Source organism: Pseudonaja textilis, chromosome 10, assembly GCF_049901715.1.
Source record: "Pseudonaja textilis isolate UNSWEBS1 chromosome 10, rPseTex1.2, whole genome shotgun sequence".
Classification (NCBI taxonomy): domain Eukaryota; kingdom Metazoa; phylum Chordata; class Lepidosauria; order Squamata; family Elapidae; genus Pseudonaja; species Pseudonaja textilis.
Window position 1 is genome coordinate 24,457,194 of NC_141999.1, and position 20,222 is coordinate 24,477,415.

Consider the following 20,222-nt stretch of genomic DNA (forward strand, 5'->3'; position numbering starts at 1 on the left):
GAGGGGGAGCCAATGGCGCGGACGGGGGAGGGGCGGTGGGAGTAGCCTGGAGGGGAGTGGGCTTCGGGGCGGGGGGCGCCAAGGAGCGCGGGCGGAGAGAGAGAGAGAGCGAGAGAGCGGAGGGAGAGCACCGCCGAGCCCAGCAGCCGGACCCAGCCGGGCAAGGAAGGGAAGGAAGCGGAGCGAGCGAAGAGAGCGAGCCGGCCAGCCATGGAGAATGGGTTGCAGGGTCCCAGGTAGAGCCAGCGGAAAAGCTCCCGCGGCGGCGGTCTTTCGCGCGTGGGGAGGGGGCGCGCAGCTGCATCCTTTTGCGAGGACGCCCCGGCCAGGATGCGCCAGAGGCGGCCAGCCCGGCTGCTCCGATGGGAAGGAGAGGCCGGGGGCTGGGGTGGGCTTCTGCAGGGGTCTTTCCAGACCCCCCCGAGGCACACAGGAACGCGCGCGCGGGGGTGGGGTGCAGACTTGAAGACTCGGCACATTCTTCGACCCCCTTAGCCCCCCTCAACTCCCCGTCCCCTCGTTTGGTGGAGATTTCCAGCGCGACTTGCAATTTGCGAGGTGAACCCCCCCTTCCCCCCCCCTTGCACAGAAGACCCTCATTCTCGCCAAAAAAAACCACGGTCCGGTTCTTCTTCCGCCCCTTCCAGGTACCCTGGAAAAGTATTTGGGGAAGGGTCGTGGCATCCTGGCTGCCTGAGCTCCTTTGGAATATGGATCGGAGTAGAGTGGGGGTGGTCATTAGGAGGGGACGGGCATTATTTGGCCATTGCAAAGGGAAAATATATATATATATATATATTTTAATATTTTGGCCTGGTTTGTCATTGGACACATATATGGCTCCTTGATCTGCCTACTGTAGTTCTGCAGAAGAAGAGGAAGGTGTGTGTGTGTGTGGGGGGGAGGAAATGTCTTCTGGGCTGCAGGGAGATCTATTAGATTACAGTAGGGATCTTGCCCAAGGGGGGGAGGTGAGCCCCCTGTTAAGCTGCCTGCCGTAAGTGCGAGGAGCCGCCACTGTCCTGGATGTGTGCATGCAATTCAGCCTCCATATACATCTTGTTTACAGTAAGGCAGCCTTCCTATCATGGCCTCTTGTCTGCTGCTTTTAGACCCCAGATGGGTTCTTTTAATCGAGTGGATTAGAAGGGGGAGGGGGGGAGCACAGGGAATCCACCCAAGGGGAAGGGAGGGGGAGCAGGAAAAACTATTTCCCCCCCCCCAAAAAAAAACATATCCCCGCCTGGATAGTTTTGCAGCATTCACCAGTTGTGTGAATGTGTGAGTGAGTGGTATATATGATTGTCTGCATCTGTGTAAGATTAAACAGATAGGATAGACAGAAGGATAGATAGATAGATAGATAGATAGATAGATAGATAGATAGATAGATAGATAGATAGATAGATAGAAGAGATGGAGATATCTTTGTGTATTCATATTCAAAGGCAAAGGAATATGAATCCATATTCAAGAGGAAAAACTAACAGTAAGGGAACAAGAGCGCGCAGCTTGCAAACGACGGGAATTTTTGTACAGTAAGACTGTGGAGGGAGACTGACCCAGCTGATTCCGGCACGTTCCCTTATTGTGACGGTGATATTATTGACCAGCAGAAACGCTGTGAGTGGCGTAAAGGAGCCTGTTCCGTGGTCACGTTTAGGAATGTCGGTTTTGCAACCAGCAAAGCTTGCAGGCTGGAAGTTTTAAGTCGCCAAGACAAGTTGTGGGAGCGGGAAGAGAGGGGGCTTCTGGGATCGACCTGCAATTGGCGGGAGGGCTCCCCGCACCCTGAATTTTAAGAGATTTGGAAAAATAAAATAAAAGCCGTTTGGGAGCCACACCTGCAGACCTGCTCCTGTGGCGTGGGGGAGAGAAGGTAATCTGGAGGTAGGTCAAATCCATCCGGATCTTCCCCAAACTGGGTCACGGAGAGTGCAGAAGGGGCAGTAAAGAGATTTTTTGGGGGGGGGTCAGAAAGAAATGAAAACAAAAAAAACCAACCACCACCCGGCTTGAGGTCACCTTCTCCCTGGTGCGCGCTTTCCAGCTCGCTGCGAGGAATTTGGACCCGGGTGGGTGCAACTGGGGTCTCTCCTGGCAGGTTGGGAAGGGGGAAGACTGGGTGCCCAGGGGAGCATTTCCTTGCCCCCCCAAGGAGGTGGGGGGCTGCTGCCCCGCTCCTCGGCACGGTTCCTGGGCTGCAGAATTTGCCGCACTGGCTGTTCCGAGGCAGCTCTTGGCCCCCCTCTTCCCGGGGAGGACAAACCTGGCATCCTTCCACCCGTCCAAGGCAGACCTCACTTCGCCCCTCCTTCTCCCTCTTTTGAGACGCTCGCTCCTAGCCTATAAGAGTTTTAGTCTCTCGCGGAACCTGGCTTAAGATGAGCGCCGAGCGGAGAGCCGGCTGCGGGGCGGAGGTGTGCATATCAGCCCTCGAACCATGACTGTATAACTCAGGGATGTCGTGGTCGAAGTATCAAAGGTAAGGCGGGGAAAAGAGAAATAGGAGATTTTTGGGCCGCTCACCTCCTCTGTCCTTGTGGCAAGGAGGAAACGGCTCTGGGGGAAAATCTGCCAGCCGCTTTGGCTAAGAACCTGGGATGGGTCTCCTTCTCTCCGAAGGATCGTGGCCAGGATCGATCCAATCCAGTCTGGCCCACTTTGGAATCCAGAGCGGATCTCCGGCTGATCCTGGCTACTTTTGCAGAGGTCCTGAGCCATTCCTGCCCGATGAAGGCGCAGCTTTTTTGTCAGATTCGGCGTAGGGTCTCTCGCTTGAGCAGCAGCGGGGGGTTGGACTAGATGGCCTACAAGGTCCCTTCCAACTCTGATTACCTGTTAGCTCTGGCTGGAACCCAGGAGGGCACCTTTCTGGGACTCGGCGGACTTTCGCCTCAAGGAGAACCTTCCCTGGCCACTTGGCAAGGAGCGAACCTTCCGGCACTGCCTCCGTCTCTTTGGGACCGCTGGCTCGGGGCGCCCACGGCTGTTACCCAGCCAGGGATGGCAACTTTCTAGGAATCTCTTCGGGTTGGGAGGAGGGACTCCTTTTAGAGAAGTAGGAACCTGCTGCTGGGCAAACCCTCCCCGTCGGCCTGATCCGTTGCTTCCGGATTGGGCTGCCTCTTCTGCATAGCATCCCTGGCACGGCTCCGGGTTCTCCCCCACGGCTTCGCTGGCACCCTCTGGCGGCCGCTTCTCGCTGACTCTTGCTTTCTGCTTCAGCCTTTTCCCCTCTGCAGGCATCTCGACTGGCTGCTCTCCCAAGCCAGCCTCCTCCTCCTCCTCCTCCTCCTCCTCCTCCTCACACATGTCCTTCCTCTCCCCGCTGCTGTTGGCTGTTTTCCTCCGGGCAGGGAAGCCGGTGGGCCCTCGCGTGCCGGAGGATGAACACATGACCGGCCTTGTGTACATGACGTGTTCCCGGCCCCGTGCCAGGCCGTGACGCGGTGGGCGGAGGTAGGATCCAGTTCCACATATGGAGAGGAGCCCGCTCGGCTCGGGGTTGGCAAGGAGTCGGCGGTCAGCGGATGGCAGAGACCGAGGATGGGGCAGTTAGTCAGGAAGCTGGGCCTGAGGGTACCTTCCCCGCGGGGGGCTCTGGGGCAGGTGAGTCCTGGCACGGTTTGGCCTCTGCAGTTTCCCCCTCTGCCACCTCTCTCCCTTCTCTGCTTGGCTTGTCTGTGCCTTCTCTTCCCGGGTGCTCTGTCCGCCCAGGCTTTGCTGCGTTTTCCTCTGGTCTTTTGACGTTCAGCTTTGAGGGGCAGCTATTCTCCTCCTCCTTTTTCTCCTTCTCTCCTTCTCTTCTGGCTTTTCCCTCAGTTACTTCTCTCCTTTTCTGTTCCCCGAGCTGCTCTGGGACATTTTGTTCTTCCGCGAAGTGTTTTGTGCTCAGCTGTTTCTTTTACTTGCTCGCCATTTCTTAAATCTTCTCTTTCTCCTCCTCTCTCTAGGTTCCCCTCATCTTTTATTAGTTTCTTCCTGTCTCTTTTTTTCTGTTATTTTAATTTTTCTTTCTTCTTTCCTTCTCTTTCTTCCTTCTCTTTCTTTCTTTCCTTCCTTCCTTCCTTCTTTCTTTCCTTCTTTCTTTCCTTCCTTCTCTTTCTTTCTTTCTTTCTTTCTTTCTTTCATTCTTTCTCTTCTTCCTTCCTTTCTTTTTTCTTCTCATTCTCATTCTCACTCCCATTTCTTTCTTTCCTTCCTTCCTTCCTCTCTCTCTCTCTCTCTCTCTGCCCCCACCCGTACATATACAAGTACACATTCTTGCATCCTCTATCCTACTCTCTGTCCAAACCGAATCGGCTGTTCCTTTCCAACCATATTTCAGGCTTCTGGCATGTAGGCCCAGTTTGGGGAGCGCCTCTCTCGGCTTGCACACATCTTCCAAGCAATTGTTGTTGCAAAAACTACGGTCACATTTGTGAAGCGTCGAAATCTCCGGCGCAAGAATCTAGAACTTGAAGGAAGTGTGTTTGATTCGGAATTCAGACCATGTTTTTCTCTTCCTCACCCCCCCTCTCCCTGTTATGCTTCCATGGTTGGGACTAGATGGTTTGGGACTTAATTTTTGGGCAAGAGTGACTTTGTTGGGTTGAGGCTTGAGGGGTGAGGAGGCCCTCCTGGGAAACGAGAGCCAGAGTAGGACTTGAGGAAGTAGGAACCCTTGAGTAGGACCCTTTGCAGATCTATCTGTGCCTTCCAGGTCTCAGTCTTCTTCCTCTGTGAATTGGGTTATAGTTAGACTCAGTACGGCGCTTTTAACTCTGGCTTGTTTGTGGTCTTGGATCCACCAAGAGGGCAGCAGACGTTGTCTTCCCATCTCGGGATTAGCAAAAACCGAAGGGGGACCAGGAGGTGTTAGGAAGGATGGAGACAACTCAGCCTTCCCTCTTCGGCTTGGGCAGTGATTCTAACTAGGCCAATGGGATTTAAAAGGGTGCGTTGCGCCCAAGGAGTCTTACGTGTGGCGTATCCGACACAGGCGTCCTCCCTACACCTTGCAGGCTTCTGCAAAGGCATCCGGGCCGGCCGCCAAGGTCTTTCGGAGCGTATGACTTGCCGGACAGCCCGTGATTAATTTTCTAAAATAAGAACCTGGGTTTATAGGCGCTGTTAAAAAGCAGCAGGCTCTTACGCTTTGCCAGCCTTTTTTTGTGCCATTAGACAGGGCAACCAGGATGGGATTATGCTCTCGGGAAGGAAATGTTCTCTGTACATGTCCAGAGGCACTCTTTTGGCCAGCTGCAGATTGCTAAAAAGTTTCAAGATTATGGCGGGAGAGATAAGGAGAGAGAGTGTTAGAATTAGGGTTAGAAATAGACAGACAGACAGACAGAAAATATTTTAGTTTTATGGTTAGGGAGAGAAAGAAAGAAAGAAGAAAGGAAGGAAGGAAGGAAGGAAGGAAGGAAGGAAGGAAGGAAGGAAGGAAGGAAAAGAAAGAAAGAAGGAAGGAAAGAAAGAAAGAAAGAAAAAGAAAGAAAGAAAGAAAGAAAGAAGGAAGGAAGGAAGGAAGGAAGGAAGGAAGGAAGGAAGGAAAAGAAGTACAGGCAACCCTTGACTTACAACAGTTCATTTAGTGACCATTCAAAGTTATAACGGCATTGAAAAAAGTGACTTATGACCATTTTTCAGACTTACGGCTGTTGTAACATCCCCCATGCTCACGTGATCTTTTGCGATCTTCTGACAAGCAAAGTCAAGGGGGCAAAGCCAGATTCGCTTAACAACCGTGTGACTAAGTTAACAACTGCGGTGATTCCCTTAACGACTGTGGCGAGAAGTTTCGTGAAATGAGACCAAGTTCCCTTAACCAATGTTCTCGCTTAGCAACATCAGTTCCGGGCTCACTTGTGGCCGGAAGTCAAGGCTCACCTGTAAATACAGGAGATATAAATGCAGAATACAGAAAGAAAACGGAAGAAATACATTTGCCTGAACCGGCCAAGGGCTGGACTAGAAGACCTCCGATGCCCCTTCCCACTCTGTTATTCTCTTCAACCCAACCCCAGGCACAGGGGAAAGGGAAGGGGCAGAACCCGGTGCAAATTAAGACCTAGCGACACCACCCGCCCCAGCACACAAGGCCATAAAGAACAAGAATTCTGGCACCCCGCAGGCCTTATCGGTGCTGGATTCGAGAGGCGCCTGCTGAATTCTTCCTTCCTTCCTTCCTTCCTTCCTTCCTTCCTTCCATCCTTTCCTTCTTTCCTTTTCCTTCCTAACCATAAAACTAAAACGTTTACATGGCTAAGCAAAACGGTCATTGAGTGGATTTTTGCCCTCTCTTATGACCATTTCTTGCCACCATTGTTAAGTGAATCCCACGGGTGGGAAAAGCAAAATAACAAGCTGGCAGACCAAGCCGTCAACAGTAGGTCTTTTATTTTTTATAATAAACATTTATTCCAGAGAAATAGAATTTTGCAAATGTTGATTTATTTTCTTCCGCATATAAGGTAATGCTCAACTTACAACTGTTTGTTTAGCGACTGCTCAAAGTTACGGCGGCACTGTAAAAAAAGTGACTTGTGTCCATTTTTCACACTTAGCGACTGTTACAGCATCCCCCAGGGTCACATGATCAAAATTTGGATGCTGGGCTATTCGTTCACATTTATGACGGTTGCAATGCTCCAAGGGTCACATGATCTCCTTTGGTGGCCTTGATCACATGACCATGAGGATGCTGTCAGGGTCACAAGTGGTAGTAAGCCCCCTTTTTTTTCAGTTGCCATGATAACTTTGGCCACTAAACGAACCCGTCATAACCGAGGATTGCTTGTCCTTTCTATACTTTGTTTTCTGGGTCTCTTCTCGGCACCTGTAGAGCTGGAATTAGTATGGTTGTTGGTGGGGCAGAGGTCGAAAAAGTCAAGATGGCAGCTGCCACGGAGCACCTTAAGCCCCGCCCCTTGCTATGACATCACATGCGCACGCCCCCTCGGATTCAGCCTCTGGTTTTCACCCAGAATTAGCAAGTGGCATGTAAGAACGCTGGACTTTCGAAACCTAGGCACAATATTTTGGGTCAGGAGATAGATTGTGTTCCTCTTCCTGCACTTCTGCCAGGTTTTTAAAGTGAGCATCATAATCTGCAGAGCATAAATACTTTTGAGTTGGAGGCATGTTCAATTCCTCTACCGCATTTCTCTCTCTGTTGGCTTGGATCCCTTAAGCCTCAGTCCAGAAATCCAGTGTTTTTTTCCGGGTAATCGATTTGGGGCGGTATGTACTGCACATTTTTGTCTACGTGTTTTGGAAGTTCAGTAAATACACATTTACTGTTGTTTAACTTCTGGCAATTCCTTTCATCTTTCGCCACTCGTTTTAGGGTGCATTTATCACCCCAAGTCATGACTTTGATGAATTTCTACCAAGCTTGGCTGTCCCTAGGGGATGTGTCCGGACAGATAGTGTCATCTTGTTAATTTATTTGATTTGATTTTTTCCTTTTTGGGTCTAAGACCCCCAGAGTTGTTGCAAAGACAGCCTCTCAATCCAAATAACAACAATTTTTGTTATCGGATTGAGAAAACTCCTTTCTGGTTCACGCATCCCTCTAATCCAGGGGTCCTCAAACTTGGCAACTTTAAGACCTGTGGACTTCAACTCCCAGAATTCTGGGAGTTGAAGTCCACAAGTCTTAAAGTTGAATTCTGGGAGTTGAAGTCCACAAGTCTTAAAGTTACATTCTGGGAGTTGAAGTCTACAAGTCTTAAAGTTGACTTCTGGGATTTGAAGCCCACAAGTCTTAAAGTTGAATTCTGGGAGTTAAAGCCCACAAGTCTTAAAGTTGCAAGTTTGGAGACCTCTGAAGTAATCTATAAAACACCTTCTGCAGATTTCCCTCCTGTTGGAATTGTTGCTAGAATTGTTCAGAGTTCTAAGTTAGGGTGTCAGGAAGACAGCCAACATTGCTTGTGGTCAGGACAAACTATGTTGATGAACCATCTTTGGCACCTCATTGGCCCGGAGGCCTCTGACTTTTGGCCGGTAGCCGTAATCTTAGTTCTGGTTACTGGGAGTTGTAAAAATAGTCCTTCACTTACACCAGTTCATTTAAGTGACCGTTCAGAGTTACAACAGCATTGGAAAAAGTGATTGTTTTTCACCCTTATGACCATTGCAGCTCCCCGATGGTTATATCTGATCAAAACTCTTGACGCTTGCCAATTGACTCGTATTTATGACTGTTGCATTGTCCCCTTTTGCGACCCTTCTGACCACAAAGTCAACCGGGAAGCCAGATTCACTGAACAACCATGTGACTAAAAACTGCAGTGATTCATTTCACAAAAGTGGGAAGCGAAGTGGTAAAATGGGGTGAATCTCACTCAAATATCTCACTTAATAACCAAAAATGTTGGGCTCAGTTGTGGCGTAAGACAAGGACTGGCTAGATATCCAATTTGGAAGGACCAGTTGTTGTCTTTCCTAAGAGAGTTGAGAATGAGATGGGTTGGTTTGCGCTCTCCTGGTTATCCCAAGGGCCTTCCAACTTGGCCAGTTTAAGGCTTGTGGACTTCCGCTCCCAGAATTCCTGAGCTAACATGACTGGAAGGTGAATTCTGGGAGTGGAAGTCCACAAGTCTTCAAGCTGTCCAGTTGGAAGATCCCTGGGTTATCCTCTTGTAAGAGAAATTTGCATTCTGATTTAAAAAAAAGAGCCCAAGAGGGGAAATGAGAATAATGGGGTGATCCCACCGTTGCAATGAAGCTGAGGACATCTCCGTATCCTAAACCTCTTAATGCCATCAGCTCTATGTGTGGAGGAACCGTCCCCCACAGGTGGGCGATTATGGGTCTTGGAATCCAACAGTGACGGGCAACATTGTCTTTTTGATGGAAGAGGTCATTGGCCTTCCGTACAACTCAGGGGCTTTGGGGGTGGGAGGTATGTTGGCAGTGCCTTGAGGTATCGTTGGCTTGTTCTTAAGGTCGAGATTTCCCCAAATACGATTTTTATTGAAGTTTTCTTGCAAGCTGGGAGGAGCCCCCGAAAGAGGCGTAAAGGGAGCTTAAAGTCCAGTCCAGTATATAAGGTGGATGGACTTTAACTCCCAGAATTCCCCAGCCAGTATGCTAATGAACTTTACGATGGGTGGATTTCCACTCCCAGAATTCCCTGGCTTTGCATGTTAATGAACTTTAAGATAGGTAGACTTCAACTCCCAGAATTCTCCCAGGATTCCGGGAGTTGAAGTCCACCCATCTTAAGAGTTCACAAGGTTGAGACACACTGTAAGAGAACGCTGACTGAAGAAGGGAGATATGTGAGTCAGGTTTGGAGTCGAACTTAGTCCTTGGGGTATCTGTGGGATGAGGTCAAACAAGTCAAAATGGCACCCTCGAACCACTGGGCAGCCCACAGGCTTCCTTGCTCCCCCGCCCACTTCCCAAGAGATCCTCACCTGCCTTCCCAGCAAAAGCCAAACCAGAAGGTGAAGCACTTCGCAACTGCCAACACCAGGTGTGTGTGTGCACGACACAAGCTTGTTTAGTGATTTGCACACTGCACTTCCTTTGCTAATTGCCGGCTGATTAAGGAGAGGAAAAAGGGCAGCCCTGTTTAATTGCACGCTTGCGAATCGAGCGTTGCCGTGTACACAATTTAGTGGTGCAACACCAGATTAGCCCCCCAAGGGGGTGGTAATAATAATAATAATAATAATAATAATAATAATAATATAGAATTAATACAGCTAATCCTCGACTTATGACAATTCGTTCGAAGCTACACCTTCCCTGAAAGAAGTGACTTATGACCACGTTTCACACTTACAACAGCCGTAGCGTCCCCGGCTACTCTTTTGCGACCTTCTGACCGAGCCAACCCAACAGGGTAAAACCAGGCTCGCTTTAAACGCCCACGTTGCCGGCTGAACGACTCTGATGAGGGAGGCAAAGCTCGCTTAACACGCATCTCGCTCAGCGTCATAAATAGGGGGACGGGGCACCCAACTGTGGCTGTAAGTCGAGGACCCCCTGTACCGTTACACCCCAGGTGGCGCCAAAAGGCGTGCCAGGCTGCCCACAGAGCTAGGCAGATGCCAGCTCCTTGCTCTCTTTGGCACGAAATCCATTCTTAAGGCTGGCACCGCCTGCCGCCTGCCACCTGCGATATCATTGCCTCTAATCCCAGCATTTTGGGGAGGGGGCCTTTTGCGTCCGCAAGGAAGGGGAACCGGCTCCAATGTGGGCAAGGAGGCTGAGATTTAAGAGCAGCTCCCCCAGAGATGCTCGCATCCTCCGGTAGGAGGAAGCGGGGAGAGACATGGGACACCCAAACTTGCACCCAGTGGTGCATTCGGTCCGATCGAAGTATAGTATATAAAACCATACATTGCAATGTCCTACCTGTCCATGAACACTTCAGCTTCAACCATAACAACACAAGAGCAAACAATAGATACAAACTCAAGGTTAATCGCACCAAACTTGATTGCAGGAAATACGACTTCAGCAACAGAGTGGTCAATGTCTGGAATCCTCTACCTGACTCTGGGGTTTCTTCCCCAAACCCCAAAAACTTTAACCTTAGACGGTCCACTATTGACCTCACCCCTTTCCTAAGAGGTCTGTAGGGGCCGTGCATAAGCGCACCAACCTTCCCTGTCCTATTGTTTCTTTTATTTTTCTTATATGTATCCATGTATTCATAGCTATGTTTTTACTTAGACCTATTATCTTGTAAACAGTTGACAAAATAAATAAACAAATACATAAATAAACAACAAATAAATAAATTTGAAGGGTTGGGTGAGGGAAGCAGGCGAGGGGAAGGGGGCTTCAACTCGCAGCCTCAGCCTGCCTCGCTTTCCCAAGCTTTGGGTTGTGTGTGTGGGGGGGGTGGGTGGGATCTGCCCCTCCTGCCTCTCCCTCCAGCCCCCTCCCCAGCAGCCCAGCCTTAGCAGCAGCAGCCCCACTTGGCAGAGGGCCCAGGGCTGTGCGTTGCAGCCACGGCGTCCAATGGCAGCGCCGTGTTCCCAACCGAAATTAGCAAGCAAACAGGAAAGAGGCCGGGCCGCTGGTTGGCTGCTCTCAGCCTGCCCCGTGCCCCCGCCCGTCGCTCAGCTCACGTAGGCCCGGCCCGAGCAAGGGGCCTCTGGGCTGCCGTCCAAGCAGCGTGTGTGTGGGGGGGGAGGAGGGGGGGAGAGGTTGAACAGGAAGGGGGAGGGCTCCGGCCTCTCCGGGATGCAGAGGGCACGGCGGTGCAAGCGGATAGCTCTCAGGCTGGTTTGCATGGCACCAGAGCTTGCCAGGGTGGGTGGCACCAGAGCAGGCCGCCCCGAAATGTACCACCCACAACCAGCTGGGCTGTTGCAGTGCCGCGGGGGTCTTCCAGGGGGGTGGGTGGGCTGGGGGGCTCCCCAGGCTGGCATTCTGCAGAGACGCTCCAAGGCAGGGCTGCCAGCCAGCCTTCGAGAGGGGCCCTCTTTCTACCCGGGAGACCCCTCCTCAAATCTTTTCTCCTGACGGAGCATGCACCCCTTGATTCTTGGGGGGTGGGTGGGAATGGAGCCTGGGGGGGGGAGAGAGCTAGGGGGGGGAGCATAAGCTGGCTTGCTGGTTGCTTCTTTCCCCCTCCCCTTCTGCCTCCAGCCTGTTGGAAGGTCAACCCAGGTTTTAAGCATCGATGTTCGGAAAGGTTTAAAAGTCAGGCTGTTTCCAAAATCGGGAGTTTTTGCAAAGAGGGATTTCTTTTTGGGGTGGGGGTGGGGGGGTGGGAGGGAGGGAAGCAGAGATCTTTGAAGTGTGGATTTCAGGTGGCGCAGGGAAAATTCCCCAGGCTCCCCCCCCCGCCCCCCGAGCACAGAATGGAGGAAGAGTATGGTTTCTTTATTCTGTTTGGGGTGGGTGGGTGTCTGGACTATGGATTCCATCATCCCCTTCCAGCATGGCTTGAGGAAGATGGGGGCTCGGGTCCACTCGGGGCTCAAACTTGGACATGTTGGACATCAATGTGTGGACTTCAATTCCCAGAATTCCCCAGCCAGCTGGCTGGGGAATTCTGGGAGTTGAAGTCCACCTATTGTCAGGTTTCCTCACATGCTGGCTGGGGAATTCTGGGAGTTGAAGTCCACCTATTGTCAGGTTTCCTCACATGCTGGCTGGGGAATTCTGGGAGTTGAAGTCCACCTATTGTCAGGTTTCCTCGCACGTTGGCTGGGGAATTCTGGGAGTTGAAGTCCACCTATTGTCAGGTTTCCTCGCACGTTGGCTGGGGAATTCTGGGAGTTGAAGTCCACCCCTCTTCCAGTGGCCGCGCTTGAGAAACCCCGGTCTACATAGCCTCCGTCGCCCCCACAGCTTGCTTGTTCGCTGCTGGCTCCTCCTTTCGGAAACCAGAACTGAACGGAGTCTCGTTTTGATAGGGCAGTGGTTGAAGCAGCTACGCCAGGCAGGCCTGGCACCTCCCGATCCTGGCACCGTCCGCCAGGACGTCTGTTTTTCTCGGTGGGCTGTAGGGGAATTGCTGTCCCGGCTCCTTCTGCCGATTCACACGCCGCTGTCTATGTGCTTGGCTTCTTCCCCTGGCTCAGCCTGGGAACAGGGCCTGGACGAGCGCCAAGGAAGAAGGTCTGCCTTGCCGGTCATTTGCATCCCTGGGGTGGGAGCGCTGCAGCCCCTTCCCCACCCCGCACCAAACCTCAAGACCACCCAAGAAGCACCAGGTTTTTCCCCCCCTTCCGGTGTCTGGCAGGGTTTCCGAAAGGGACCGGCTTCTGCCCCTGGGAAGCTAGTCCCGGTGACTCAACCAGGGTGCCTTCCTCCCGCCAGCCCTCTGACCCAGTTGGATGCGCGCCTGCCGAGAAGGAGAGGGCATTTCAGGCTGATTTCGTAGCCGGGAAGCAAATAGACCAGACGCGCACGCACGCACACACGCCCCGCACACGCTAGGTTTGCCTCGGTTGCTCCGTGGAGAACTCTTGTTAGAAGAGCTGGTGGCGGGCGGTGGTTACCCCCCCCCCCGCACATCTATGCGCGGCACCTGTCAAATCCCCCCCAAACTCATGTGCGCGTCAACTTCCCAAATCCGTCTCCCCTTAGCGCTGATGTGCCGAAACAACTGTCCAAGGTCCCGGCCTTTTGGCTTCCCGAAATACCCGCGTACTGGACGAGCCCAGATTCTCGGGCCAGCCCCTCTGCGGGGAGGAACAGTGAGACGGTCCCCTCTCCCGCAGGGAATCCTCAAGCCCCACATTTCTGTCACTAAGCGAGGCTATAAGTGGGTTTTTGCCCCGTTTTACAACTTTCTTTGCCACCGTTGTGTAAATCAGGGGTCTCCAACCTTGGCCACTTTAAGACTTGTGGACTTCAACTCCCAGAATTCCTCAGCCAGCAAAGAGTTGAAGTCCACAAGTCTTAAAGTAGCCAAGGTTGGCGGAGGAATTCTGGGAGTTGAAGTCCACAAGTCTTAAAGTAGCCAAGGTTGGCGGAGGAATTCTGGGAGTTGAAGTCCACAAGTCTTAAAGTAGCCAAGGTTGGCGGAGGAATTCTGGGAGTTGCAGTCCACAAGTCTTAAAGTGGCCAAGGTTGGCGGAGGAATTCTGGGAGTTGCAGTCCACAAGTCTTAAAGTGGCCAAGGTTGGCGGAGGAATTCTGGGAGTTGAAGTCCACAAGTCTTCAAGTGGCCAAGGTTGGAGACCCCTGGTGTAAATCACTACAGTTATTAAGCGAATCACATGGCCGTCAAGTGGATCTAGCTTCCCCGCTGATTTTGACTGACAGGAGGTCACAAAAGGGGATGACTCGGGACGCTGCGGCCGTCATAAATACAAAGCCATTGTCAACCTTCTGAGTTTTGACCACATGATTGCTGTCAGAGTTGCGTGAAAAACGGTCGTAAGTCCACCTTTTTCAGTGCCCTAAATGAATGGCTGTACATCAAGGACTATCTGTGTTGTGCTTTCTAGGGGCCAATTTGCTTTCCGCTCGGTCACCGCAAGGCGAGGGACCACACTTGAGTTATGCCAAAGGGGCTCCTTTGTGCTGTGGATAACGTCGAATTTCCATCCCAAATCCTGCAAAATAAGGAAGGGAAAATAAGCTCTTTGTGCCGGCATTAGTGAGCTGGATTTATAAACGGGGCTGCAGCGATTCCCATAATCTGGCACGTGTTTTCAACTGGGCAACTTTGAAGATCGGTGGACTTCGCTCCCAGCATTCCCCCAGCCAGCTTTGAGGAAGAGGGCTTTGCTGGCTGGGGGAATGCTGGGAGTCGGAAGTCCACCGATCTTCAAAGTTGCCGAGTTTGAGATCCGGGAAAGCTGTGCGAATCCTCCATCCATTTTTAAGGAAATGGCTCCTTTAGAAGCAGACACCGTGCAGAAAGGGCTCCAGAAATTCAGACCGGGTCTCTTTGTTTGCCAACATTGTTCGGTCTCTGGAACAGCGGGGAACCCTGAGACCACCCCCCCACCCCACCCAAAGGCGCAGCCAACTCCAGAGACAGCCGGTTGCGCCTACCGCTCTCTGCACCTCAGTGTCCCGATTTAACATCCCAGCAAACAGATTCAAAGCAGGCGCTGGCTTTCCTTTTCCTTTGGCAGCCTTACCCGGTTGCCTGCACCACACACACACACACACACACACACACCCCAGTGTGCGTTCAGGTAAAAAGGTGGCCGCGCCCCTCCCTTCTGTTCATAAACAGGGCTCTCCAGATGCAAAGCCATAGGGCGTGGAGCCAGCTGGCTTGCCAAGAACATTGCGTTCCCACCCAAACCAAACCAAACCGGGGGAGAGGCTTTTGTGTGGGTGTCGGGAATGAGGTGGGGGTGTGGGGGGCGAGAGGTTTGGCTTTGAAGGGCACTTGTTTCTCCCCCCTCCACAAGATGGACCGGTGGTGGGGGTTGCAGGGTGCAAAATTTGACTTTTGAAAGCATTTGGAATCCTTCTGCTTCTCTCTGCGAGCGGTCGAATGGGGAGGGGGCGTTCTGGACTGGAGGGGGGGGGGCGCCCAGAGCATTGCAAAGATTTTACACAGAGTCGGAAGGGATCTTGTAAGTCATCTAGTCCGACCCCCCCCCCTGCCCGAGCAGGAGACCCTGCCCCTGTGTGTTTTAGGAGTGGTGCCCAAAGGTTGTACGAGAGAGTCTCTCTCTCCGTCTCTCTCTCTCTCTAATGAATGAAACTCTCTTCCTCCTCCTCCTCCTCCTTTCCATTCTGCCTCTCCTCCCTTCCCTCGTCTCTCCTCCCACGACCGACCGAGCAGCAGTTGGCATCCTTCCCTGTTTCCAGTACACTATGTCCTCAACTGACGTGGACAGAACAGCCAAAGGCTTTGCCAAGAGCACGTGCGGCAGGGTTCCTGCTTTGGAGTGGGCGGGAGCCGAGAGATGACACATAGACACACACACACACACACACACACACACACACACACCACAGACACACTCAGATGGGAGTGGGTGGGGATGGCTGCCGATTCGGGGAAGCTTCTGCAGCGTGCTCAGGCTGAGCGAAACCCAGCACAGACGAGCTGCCGGCATCAACTTGGTTGGGGGGGCTCTTCTTTTAGAAAAAGGGGTGTGTGTCACACACACACACACACATGCACACACACCAGACTGAGCTTGATTTCGGTTCTACGGGGAGTGTTTCTCCCAAATTGCTTGGGCAGTGGGTTGGACTAGATTAGGGGGTTGCCAACCAGTGGGCCGGGGAGAAAATTTTGGTGGTCCGCAGAGAAATGTCAGCTCCAAAGAACCCCCCCAAAGCAGTTAATCCAGGCTGTGCAGGAACACAAGGCTTGTATCCCTTTTATTGTTAAAAAATACGAGGAAGTGGGCAGAGGGAGGGATTCGCCCCATGCACCTCGTCTGGCCACCGGGCTGCTTCTTTCCGCTTCTTTCTTCTTCTGCTTTTGGCTGCACGCAAGGAAAGCAGCAAAAGTCTTTCTTTCTCTCCCCCAAACTCCCACCAGAAATGAGTCTTTGGCACCCTGCAAGGCCTCCTGCTCCAAGAGGCTGCGCCGGCAAAGGCTCATTTCTGGCGGAGTTTGGCAGAGAGAAAGAAAGACTTCTGCGGCTTCTGCTGCTTTCCTTGCATGAAGCCAAAAGTCTCTCTTTCTCTCTCCCCTTGAGAACGGAGCTGGAAACGGTATCCTGCGATCCCAAATAAAGAACAATCGATCGGTAGGAAAACGGGTTGGGGAATTTTCCTGCAGACACTTTTGGGGGATTTTTCCGAGGGTCTCAGGTCCGCGGGATTGAAAATGATGAGTTTGGTGGTCCCTGAGGTCCAACAGGTTGATGACCCCTGCACTAGATCATCTACACAAACCCTTCCAATTCTGTTATTCGGTATAAAATCTTTGGAACACCTAGGCAAGCCCTTAGGGCCCCCTCCTGGTTCTCTGCCGGTGGGGAGAGTGCCCCTAAGCATGCGCAAAGTTTTTCTTCCTCTCTCATGAAGGTCAGTTTGGACTGCGGGGTGGTGGTGGTGGTGGTTTGCAAATCTGGCCAGGTTTGGCAGGGTGTGTGTGTGTGTGTTCCTGGCACGGGGCGAGGTCCGTGGCATCGCTTTGCACCTTGCAGGACATCCTTCTGGATGCTCCAATCCTTAAAAAAATACAAATAAATAAACAGCCAGGGTGGCAGGTCACAGCAGCCCTCTGGGGCGTTCGAATCCTGACGACGTCAAATAAAAGTGAAATAAAGAAACAGGACGGACGGCAGGACGGACCAGCCCCCTGGGATGCTCCAATCCTTAAAAATTAAAACTAAAATCAAAACGAACAGCAAAGATGGCGGGATCCAGCACCCCTGTGTGGCCGCTCGAATCCTGACGATTTAAAATAAAAGTTAAATAAACAGCAAGGGTGGCAGGACAGCCCAAGCCTCTGGGAAGTTCCAATCCTAAAAAAAAAACATTTTACTTTTTTTTTTGGGGTGGCTGGGAGGCAGAATCTGGATATATATTTCTAACCACCCAGGTGGAGAGCCAACCTGAGCTGCTCCATGTCTCGGCGCGGTTGTGAATTAAACGGTTTAATGTACCCAATGTACAGTACCACCCTGTCCCTCCCCTCTCTGCCAGGAGGAGCCCAGGGTTGTTCGAACGAAACCTTGACCCGTGTGTTGGTTGGGCAACGGGTGGTGGGAAGACCCCAGCCCATATCAGAAGGGTTGCAAACTGGTCCATTGACAGGAGATGGGCGTTTCTCCGAGCATCGTTCGCTGCAGGAGGGCAGCTGCTGTGCCTTCCTGACCCCGGTTAGGAGTATCGTGTGGACACCCTCAGCCAAGGAAACTGCTCCTCTTCCTCCTCTGGCTGTTTTCCAGGGAGTTCCCCCCACTTTTGCCCCCTCCCCCCAGAGGGGAAATGTGGGGTGGAAACCCCCTGCTTCCACAGACTTGTGCAAAGATGGCTTCTCCTTTGAAACCTCCCGTTTATCGTTGAGACCCCCAGCCAGCTGCATCTTCTCATTCGCCAGACTGTCCCAGTTGAAAGAAGGAAGCCCCCTCGGTGGAACGATTGAGGAAGGGGCTGATTGCAGTGGCAAGGAGGGGGGATGTCTGTTGACACGCCAGCAGAGCTTTTTCTGCCCACCCACCCCCTTCTCTCCATCTCTCTCATTTTCTCATTTTCTCCATCTCTCTCTCATTCTTTCTCATTCTCTCTCATTCTCATTCTCTCTTATTCTCTCTCGCTCTCTCTCATTCTCAGTCTCTCTCCCTCCATCTCTCTCTCATTCTCTCTTTCTCCCCATCTCTCTCATTCTCTCTCATTCTCTCTCTCCATCTCTCTCTCATTCTCTCTCATTCTCATTCTCTCTTATTCTCTCTCTCTCTCTTTTCATTCTCTGTCTCTCTCCCTCCATCTCTCTCTCATTCTCTCTCACTCTCTTTCTCCCCATCTCTCTCTCTCATTCTCTTTCTCTCATTCTCTCTCATTCTCATTCTCTCTCTCTCTCTCATTCTCTGTCTCTCTCCCTCCATCTCTCTCTCGTTCTCTCTTTCTCCCCATCTCTCTCTCTCCATCTCTCTCTCATTCTCTCTCATTCTCTTTCTCTCATTCTCATTCTCATTCTCTTTCATTCTCTCTCTCTCTCTCTCTCTCATTCTCTGTCTCTCTCCCCCGCCCCCTTTTGCGGTTTTGTGCTAATCAGGGGGCAGCGGTGTAGGCCCCTGCACCGGTTGGTAACACGGCAGCGTGTGCGAAACTCCGATATCCTCAGTGGAGGGAGCACATTGACGTCAGAGATGCTAACGGAGGCTTGCAAGGAGATGCGTGCGAGCTTTTGCGTCGCCACTCGCTGACGAAGGAGGGCTCTCTGGTTGCGTGCAGAACATGTCCCCGAAAAGAAAAGTTAGGGTCCTCACCCACCGTAGGGCACCCGAATGTCGGGGAGAAAGAGGTGGGCGGGCGGGTGGGTGGGCGGCAGCTGCAAAGGGGACGGGCCCAAGCCCCCAGATCGTGCGCTCAGCCGCTGGGTCCCCCGTGGCTTCTCTGCCACTGCAGCTTTGTCCCTCTTCAGGAGATCTTGTTTTTGGAGCTGAACTAAAATTAGAACAAAGAAAGAAAGAGAGAAGGAGAAGGAAGGAAGGAAAGAGAGAGGGAAGGAAGGAAAGGAGAGAGGAAGGAAGGAAAGAGAGAAGGAAGGAAGGAAAGGAGAGAGAGAAGGAAGGAAATAAAAGAGAGAGGAAGGAAGGAAAAGAGAGGGAAGGAAGGAAAGGAGAGAGGAAGGAAGGAAAGGAGAGAGGGAAGGAACGAAAGAGAGGGAAGGAAGGAAAGGAGAGAGGAAGGACGGAAAGGAGAGAGAAAGGAAGGAAAGAGAGGGAAGGAAGGAAAGAGAGAAGGAAGGAAAGGAGAGAGAAAGGAAGGAAAGAGAAGGAAGGAAAGGAGAGAATAAAGGAAGGAAAGAGAGAGAAGGAAGGAAAGGAGAGAGAGGGAAAGAAGGAAAGGAGAGAGGGAAGGAAGGAAAGGAGAGAGGGAAGGAAGGAAAGGAGAGAGACGGAAGGAAGGACAGGAGAGAGAAAGGAAGGAAAGAGAGAGAAGGAAGGAAAGGAGAGAGAGAGGGAAGGAAGGAAAGGAGAGAGAGAGGGAAGGAAGGAAAGGAGAGAGAAAGGGAAGGAAGGAAGGAAGGAAGGACGGACTTGTAAACAGCTTCCAGGGCCGGTAGTGTCACATGGATCTTTGCCCGCAGTCTCTCCAAGCTAGATGATGATGACAATGATTGGAACAACCTTACGGACTAGAACTTGAAACGGGCACACAGGCGCAAACGAAAATTGACGTTTCAGGCGCACTGCATTCCCCAGCATGTGTTACTATACAGATTGTCCTCGTTTATGGAGGCCAACATTTCCATTGCCAAATGAATCATTTTGTTAAGTGAGCTTCGCTCTGGGTTTATGACGTTTCTCGCTCTGGTCGTTAAGTGAATCCGGCTTCCCTGATTGACTCGGCTCATCAGAAAGTCGGCCGCGTCGGACTGCAGCCGTCGTAAATACGAGTCAGTTGGCAAACGCCTGAATTTTGATCGCACGGCCCTCAGCAGGCCGCAACGGTCGTAAGTGCAAGAAACAGCCCTAAGTCGCTTTTTGTCAGTGCCGCCGGGAACTTCAAGTGGTCACTAAATGAGCCGTTGTAAGTCGAGGACTGCCTGTGTTGTACCATTGACTGTCGGTAAGTCAGAAGTCTCGGGATTATGCAGGATAATGAAGCAACGGCTGCTCCTGAGTTCTTCAAACTGCCGCGGTGGTTAAACGAGTCTGGTTTCCCCCCCGCTTGACTTTGGTGGTCACAAAAGGGGATCACACAACCCCCGGGACTCTGCAACCGTCATAAATGTGGATCCGTTGCCAACCAACTGAATTTTGATCGAATGCAGCAAAGGTCGTAACTTTGAAGAACGGCCCCAAGTCACATTTTTCATTGCCGTTGTTAACTTTGAACGGTCACTAAATGAAACGTTGTAAGTTGAGGAATATATGTGCTTGGGTTGGAACCTCGCTCAGAATTTGGGCATCCCAAGTAAAACATTTTGCTTCCAGGAGGATGAAGGGACTAGAAGCTCAAACGTACCAAGAATGGTTGCAGGAACCGGGCCTGGCTGGTCTGGGGAAGAGAAGGACCAGGGGAGACAGGAGAGCATCTTCCAATATTTGAAGGGAGAGGTAGAGAAAGGAAAGGAAAGAGAAACGAAGGAAGGAGAGAAAGAAAAAGAGGGAGAGAAAGAGGAAGGAAGGAAGGAGAGAAAGAAAGGG

General features: G+C 51.8%; 1 protein-coding gene across 1 annotated transcript in view; it reads left to right on the top strand.

Annotated features, from left to right (window-relative positions):
• The first annotated feature begins 2,397 nt into the window (after positions 1-2,397).
• Positions 2,398-20,222, top strand: part of HIF3A (hypoxia inducible factor 3 subunit alpha) — a 38,589-nt gene continuing 20,764 nt past the window's right edge. The window contains 1 exon segment of the mRNA XM_087939303.1: positions 2,398-2,485. Within this exon segment, the coding sequence (XP_087795429.1) occupies positions 2,463-2,485 (23 nt within the window). The 5' untranslated portion in view covers positions 2,398-2,462.